The following is an 8,230-nucleotide window of genomic DNA, read 5'->3' on the forward strand; positions in this document are numbered from 1 at the left end:
CTCAAATAAACCATCAAAGGGGAACCAGGAGTCTGAAATTGATGGAAATGTCAGAAAAGATCATGCTGTGGTCAGAAAAGAACCTAAAGTCAATCTCTGCGGTGTATATACCAGGCAAGAAGAATGTGATAGCAGACTATCTAAGTCGCAAGACTATTCTACCAGGAGAATGGGAACTAAACAGCGAAGTGTTTCTCCAGATAACAAAGTTCTTTGGAACTCCAGAAGTGGATCTGATGGCCACCTATTCGAACAGGAAGGTGAGCGAATTCTATACAAAGTATTATCATCCGCAGGCAAGGACATTAGACTCCATCAGATGGGAGTTCAAGCTGGGGTACCTGTTCCCTCCATTCCCAATGATAACCAAGGTACTGAAAAAGATCAGGGAAGACCAAGTACTAGTACTGATAATACTTCCTCATTGGCCAAGAAGAGCCTGGTTTTCGAATGTCCTAAGGATGGCGATACAGGGTCCGTGGCAGTTACCAAACAGACCAGACCTCCTGAGTCAGGGGCCTATGCTACATCCAGAGCTGGCAACTTTACAACTCGAGGCATGGAAATTGAGCGGCAGATTCTAAAGAGACACAATTTATCACCACAAGTGACTGAGATGATGCTGAGAGCTAGAAAGAAGGTTTCTTCAGACGCTTATTATAAAACCTGGTATAGATTTATCAGCTGGGGACAGTTTAAAGGAGACTTTATGAACATTCCTACTGATCAGGTGTTACAGTTCTTGTTTGAAGGGTTCCAGATGGGATTAGCCACAGCAACGATTAAAGCACAAATATCAGCTCTAAGTGTGTTACTAGACAGACCTCTAGCTGAAGAGAGAATTGTCAGAAGATTTGGCAGGGCGATGAAAAGAATTAGACCGCCAATTAAATCGATTGTGGCTCCCTGGGACCTGAATCTACTGTTGACGGTGTTAACAAAGGATCCATTTGAACCCCTGGAAGATTGCCCGCTAAGGTTTCTAACCTGGAAAGATGTGTTTCTGGTAGCTGTGACCTCAGCCCGACGGGTGAGCGAGCTTCAAGCTCTATGGATGGAAGAACCATACTTTGTAATATTCCCTGATAGGGTAGTATTATGGACACATCCAGACTTCATTCCTAAGGTGGTGTCAGCCTTTCACCTGAACCAGGAGATAACTTTGCCTGACTTCTACCCTAAGCCAAAAAATAGAGATGAGGAGGTCTGGCACACATTGGATCTGGTTAGAGTAATAACTCTATAATTAGAAAGAACTAAGACCTTTAGGTTGACAAAACACCTGTTTGTAATTCCAGATGGGATAAAAAAAGGGCAAAGCGCCGGTGAAACAGACCATATCTCGCTGGATCAGAGAGACCATCTTATTTGCTTATAAAAAAGAGGGCAAGGTGCCACCTTCCATCGTACAGGCACACTCTACCCGGGCAGTATCTACTTCCTGGGCGAATAAGGCGAAGGCATCAACGGCTGAAATTTGTAAAGCAGCGACATGGTCATCTATCCATACCTTTTCAAACCATTATTCACTAAACGTTTCTACTGCCCACTTTGGGACGCATGTGTTACAAGAAGCTCTTTTGGGCGATTGACTTCGATAGATATATAAAAAAATTCATGCAGCATTTAGCCCTCCCGTGTGTTTACTTGGGTATGTCCCAGTGTTATGGCTGCCATGGGGATCGTAGAAGAAAGAGTCGAATTATACTCACCGATAATTCCTTTTTCTTCCTAGAGATCCCATGGCCGCCACTGGTTTTTCCCTCCCTGTGTTGTGTTTTTTCTCCAGGACTTATATTTCGGAGACATGAAAAGACATAGAGGAGGAGGAGGCTAATATACCCAAGGTGGGCGGTCCTAGAGAAAATTATCCTGTCTAATTCTATGGGGGAAGGGAACATCCCAGTGTTATGGCTGCCATGGGATCTCTAGGAAGAAAAAGGAATTATCGGTGAGTATAATTCAACTCTTTAGAGTGGTGGAGTCTGCTTAGCCAGCCAGAGGGGAGTCAGGACCGGAGGATCCTGACTTTAAGTGCCTGCGTTGCTGCTGAATAGTCCCGCCGCCGCCGATGCATGACCGCGCCATCCCCGCTCAGCATTACTTGGAGTGTGGGAGGGGACGCGTTCATGTGGCAGCCGCCTCCCCGCCATTGGTTGGTGCGGCGGCCGCGTGACCGCATCCCCTCCCACACTCCCAGTAATGCTGAGCGGGGATGGAGCGTCGCCAGTCATGCATCGGCAGTGGCGGGACCTCACCGTTCCCATCATCAATATTGTGGGGGGCCGCTTGTCATTGTCCTGGACTCGGGAGTGGGCCGCCTGTTGCCCACTCATGAGTTAAACTGATACATTCTCAATAAGCAGCAATACAAATTATCAATGAAAAGCATGGCAGATAGCTGGCACGTTCACTATTTAATGAACATATTGGCAGGACTCGTGTCTTGGCATTTGCTACAGCCAGCGATTTAAAGCAGCACTCTTTAAATTGAAGAGTTTGAGATATTGAAAGCCACTTTAGTAAGCAGAATACTGAAATGCCACATTTGCTATACTGAAAATGACATAGTGTACTGTTAGGATATGTTACTTATAACCTTTTCTCCAATGCTGCAATAACTGGTTATTGCCATGTCTACCATGGTCAGGCCTCCGTGAACAAGGGTCCCTGAAAAATAACCCAGGTCAAGTAAGGGTGCATTAAAAGCATAGGGAGAACCAGCACGCTGGGCTTAATGCCTGAGATTGGTATGACGCTCCGACCGATGGGATTCCAACGGTAAGGGTACCAATATGAGAATCCTGACTGCTGGTGCTCTGATATGGGTGAGCGCGGTAGATTGCCCCTTGCAGAATAGCCCCTGTCAGACCGGATCCTGACTGTCGAGCTTCTAACAGTCAGGATTTCGATGTCTGTATACTGGCTGTTGGAATCCCAAATGTTGGAGCATCATCCGGCACCCTAATGCCTAAACATACTAGACTATGTGTTCAGTGTACAATATTGCTGAACAATTTCCCTTGAACCTTTCAGTGTCCTGGACAAACAATATTGTGCATACACACTGAACAATATGACAAACTATCTACCTCAAATCTAGTAATATGCAGATTTTTGTGAACTGCATTGGCAAAATTGAGCTGCGTGGACAGATGACAGAAACCCTCATTAATGACCAGCGGGAGCGCTGATCATTCACTGTGTACGCGCAATATTTTTAACAGTATCGTTCAGAAGGGTCAAAATGAACAATATTGTTCAAAATATCACCCAGTGTGTACGCACATTTAGAGATGTCATCTCCAAGCTTTGGCAGGACAGAAATACCGAAAAGTGGTCAATTTGCTTATTGGCTGGATCCATCCTGTGCTGTGACACAGGTTGGATCAGAGTTCGAAAACCTGGGCTGGACCCAGCATTATGGTGGAAAAAGACTATAAGTAAAGTGACTGCTGGAAAAACTGGTTTATAGAGAGGGTTTAGCTTGATTGTATTTAATCTGCTTTTAATAATGGTGTCGTAAACGGTCACTAAGGGGGGTATTCAATCCCCGCCGCTATTTTCGACGGGGATTATAGTGGCGGGCACCTATTCAATGCTGTTTTCTTGACAGCAGTGAAGCAGAATGGGCCCGACTTTAAAAGCTGTCAGGCCCGTTTTGCCGATAGCAGCTGTGAATTGTTGCGATCGCTGCCGAATCTCGATAATCCACGGCCGTTATACGCAGACACACCCCCTTTTTGATGATCAGCAGATGGGGTATTGAATCCCACCTAGTGATATGCTGTCTAGCAAAACGAAAATGGGTCAGGCTCACGGCTGTCAGGACGGATCAACAGTCATGACCCGGGAATGAATACCGACCTAAAACCTTTTTAAAACTTTTTTTTTTTTTTTTTACAGATTACTTCTATAGCCCTTAAAGCCTTACTGCCCACTGTCTCTGAATAGTTTGTTGCTGTGGTCGAATTAAAAAAATAATTATAAAATCTATATTTTTGCCTAACTTGTGTTTTTTTTTTTTTCTTTTTCCCCTTCTCTACAGTGATCCTCTTCTGTATGGCAGCATTAATATTTCCCATAGGATTTTACATCAATGAAGTGGGTGGACAACCTTACAAACTACCCAATAACACTGTGGTTGGGTCATCTTATGTACTTTTTGTGTTATCCATTTTCTTTACTATAGTGGGACTATTATTTGCCGGCAAAGTTTGCTTACCTGGCTGATGTAAAGGGAGCTACCAGACTTCTTAATGAAATGGATAATATGAATTGGTTGGGAGGGTTGGTGGAGAAAGGGTGGGCGGGGGGATTCTCTGAAACCTTTGAGGACATTGCCTTCTCAGCAAAGTTCCTGATCGGGACAAGAGAACCCAGCGGATAAAAGACATTGACTTGTTCTCACTATGCACTTTGGATCAAATGGAGAGCCTTTCTTTCCACAACCAAATACAAATATCGCTGACTGACCTCCTGAGCATATTCATGCAGTCAGGTCTGCACTGTGACGTGGACTCGTGAAGAACAATGCTTTACACTGACAAGCGAATCTGACCTTTATTACTGTACCCAATTCCTGTTTTCATTGTCTGCTAACATCGGAATTGAAGAGAGAAAAAAGTATTTATAAACTTTGCATATGACCTAGAAGCGTTCCGTGGCTGAGTGAGGCTGGCCTTACTTACCGAGGAGAGTGCAGGAGAGGGTTCATGGAATATAGAGACTTGGTAACCATAGAGTCCTCTACACTGAGAAGCAAAGATCAAACACCTGTCCTCCTATGGCTGAAAGCTTGGTTTTACAAATACAGCGGGCTCCTATCGGAGGTGGAGACAATGGCAATTTGAGGTTATTGGTACGAACAGGTGTTGCCGGGGGTAGGGGGTGGGATGGGAATCCATCGAAAAATGAAAATCGGTGACCAGTGCTTTGCATATAGAAAGGGAGCATTGTGTTCTCTGTAACGGAAAACACTACCCATTTCTCTACTGGGGAAACTAGAAGAAAACACTAATAATGGTGGGGTGGGTTTGGCCTCTTCATTTTATATTTCTATGAATATATATTTTTTGCTGATGCAGTATACAGTGTATATACAGGCAGTTCTGGGGAAAGAATGCTAAATGCTTTGCTAGCAAAATCACTGTGGCACGCAAACTGGAACCAGTACATAACAGAAGCCATTTTCCTGAAGACTCCATTGTGGAGAGCCTTCAGTTTACCTCATATTTTTTTGTAGCAGCCCTTGGGTGTGTGGGTTTTTTTTTTTTTTTTTTTTATTATTGTAAAGGTTCAAACATTTCTCATAGTATTTTTCAATTAAGGAGAAAAAAAAAAAGATTCTTTGCTTAGTAAATTTATTTAGTCTTTTCAAAGAAAAGCGAGCTTGACATTGTAGGGGTATGAGTCTTGGTGACCGAGCTTGGTAAGAAAGCTTTGGAAATTCCCCCACCACCCAAAAGGTCCATTATGATTTTCAGAGACTAATTCCATTTTCGTCCTAATAACAAGCATTTCGTTCTTCTCCTCCGGTTCAGTTCCCCCCCCCCCTCCCCCTCTTTGCGTTGACTGAGCTCATCTGCTACATGTAGCCGCATTTTTACCAGCGATAACTCCAAGCACAGCTATAGACTTTGGAACAAACTATGTATGCTACAGGAAATGTCACTACTAGGTCAAACTGATGTAAATACCTTTGTTCTGTAATGTGTGTTACTTGTTATGACTAATTTATTATCAGTCAGATGGACATTCTTAAATTATTTTGCTGTGTGAGATTTTTATTTTTAATTTACCCTCCAGGCCGTGCACCCATTTTAATTTCTTCACGACATTGCATTCTGTAGATACGTATGTGGTTGTCACCTGGCTATATTGAGATTTTTGCAGAAAAATACATTTTAAATGGGGTTTAAAAAAAAAAAAAAAAAACCTCCACATTACTCAGATTTAATGGATTCATAAAGCCAGTGTGTTCTTTTGAGCTGGTGAGAGCTAAGTAATCTGCCTTTACAGCGTGCATTATGTAGAGCTGGACTACACTGATTAACTGATGTAGGATTTGCAGGGGCTGCTGAAGCAACGCAAGGTCAGCACTGCTTACTGCAGTGATTTTCAACCTTTTCCAACTCGCGGCACACCAAACACATGCTGTGGCCCCAACAGTAATTAAACACAGGGCCCCCACAGAAGTACAAGTTATCCACTCAATGTGGATAATAAAATGCTAATACCAGGTACTGCAGTTGGTATGTGGATACTGACAGTGCTATCCTTTAAAAAAACAACAACAAAAAAACAACTTGCATACATTAATTTATGGTCAACACTGCAACCACGGTATGTCTGAATTGTTGCAATTTTACATCTGTCCTGCACAAAGAAGTTAACACCTATTTTGATTTAGGGGCCAATTTAGGCTTGCTCGTTTCGGTCTGAATTTGGCCACAGCCCCGATGGTCGGGAGTTTGCGCGTGCTTGTTTCTGGGCATGTGCAAACCCCAGCAGCGTACGGTTTGGGCGAGTTACACACTCACTGGGCCGTTTGCTGCGGCGAGGGAGGGTAGGGAGTGGCAGTAAGGAATACCTAACGTTATATTGTTTGGCAAGTAAAAAGGTTTACATTGATCGAATGACATAGATGTGTGTAACATGAAATGCCATGCATGTATCCAAGTTGTGTTGTGGCAGAAAAATATAATTGGGGACAGTAATACTGTATCCTCCTGTGCATTTGGGTTCACAAAAGTCATGCATCTTTATACCCTTGGTTAGTGTAGCTGTGAGTGCTATGGAATAGAAAAATGGTCATCGGTGAGTGATTTGTTTCTGCACACATTGCCAACAGTATAAAAGATCTATAATGTAATATTCGACACATGGAAGGTCAACAGCGTCAATAAGCTGACAAATTAGGTTGATTCAATACCGCCGGCAAGGGGTTTCTGCCGTGAGGGTGGCTTGTTTTCAGCGTGACTTGCCAGAAACAAACCATCCTCGCCGTCTAACCCCCTCGTTGGCCACTCGCCCTATTCTATGTACCGGTGGAATAGGCACTGCTTGCCATGGGGCATTGAATATACCCCGTTATGTTGTTTTTGGGCCAATCCTTACCGATATATCATCCAGATATATCATCCAGACTATGCAGCCTGTTGCTTCACTGGGAACATATGCCTCCCTTGTAATACTCTGGTAATAGTACTCAAGTCCAGTTCTTAAATCCCCCAACAGATCATGTTTTGTGGATTTCTGGTTGTGGAAACAGGTGCGATAAATTTTGACCAAGCGAATAGTTCTGTTCGCCTGTTTACAAAAATAAATCCACATCATTGCCTGTTGGTGGTACTTGGGGGACTGGAGTAGAGAACTCCTGCACTAGGGGAAATCTAATGGCAGTGTTAAATAAGAAATACAATCCCAATTACCATAGAGAAATACGCCATCACCGTTTTAACGCCTAGACACACTTCATTCTCATGAGTTTGTGTACTGGTCACCACTCTAGGGCACGCTGTATAAGAATAGTTTATATCCTATTCATGCTCTATTTGTGGCATATAGATATTTGCTACTACTTGTCAACAACAGTTGCATTAAAAGATACCTAGATGCGTTAAATACAATTAATAGCTGCTCACATGACCATTCCCAGCACAGAGCACCTGTCCTCTACAAGCTTAATTTCTTTGCTCAAATATACACTGCGGTTTTGAGTGCATTAGGTATTGGGTGACTTAATTTGTTCACATACAGGTACAATAAGCAAGTGAATGGGTGCTGCATAACCATTTGGAGAAAAAAAAAAAAAAACCTTCACAAATCCTGGGTTTGTTCCTGCCCATATGCCTGAAGATGCAGACCGTGTAGAAGATTTCTATCTTGTTACTTACTATACCAGCTGGAGGGTGTAGGTGAGAAGGGGACATAACATAAAGGTGCATACACACGGGGCAATATGATCGCTGGCAATATATTGCTCAGTGTCCCGTTTTCATCTGCGATCAGAGATGGTCGCAGATGAAAATGTCACACTGCCGGGAGAAGAAGCAGTGGAAGTCGCTGGTCGGAGGAGCAGGGGGTCGGGCTGAAAACGGGAGCGCGCACCCGGCGATTTATCGCTGGTGCATACTCCAATCACTGTCAATATGGTCGCTCAGCGACCATATTTCCAGTGATATCTGCAATAATCGCCCCTGTGTGTACGCACCTTTAGTGTGCAACA

At 43.6% G+C, this 8,230-nt stretch overlaps 1 protein-coding gene across 1 annotated transcript in view; it reads left to right on the plus strand.

Moving 5' to 3' along the window:
* The window catches only part of MOSMO (modulator of smoothened), a 47,028-nt gene extending 41,260 nt beyond the window's left edge, over window positions 1-5,768 (plus strand). Inside the window, exon 3 of the mRNA XM_083153263.1 lies at window positions 4,049-5,768. Within this exon, the coding sequence (XP_083009389.1) occupies window positions 4,049-4,233 (185 nt within the window). The 3' untranslated portion in view covers window positions 4,234-5,768. The remainder of the gene's footprint in view (window positions 1-4,048) is intronic.
* Window positions 5,769-8,230: the final 2,462 nt, after the last annotated feature.

Source organism: Crinia signifera, chromosome 7 (assembly GCF_055691185.1).
Source record: "Crinia signifera chromosome 7, ASM5569118v1, whole genome shotgun sequence".
NCBI classification, from domain to species: domain Eukaryota; kingdom Metazoa; phylum Chordata; class Amphibia; order Anura; family Myobatrachidae; genus Crinia; species Crinia signifera.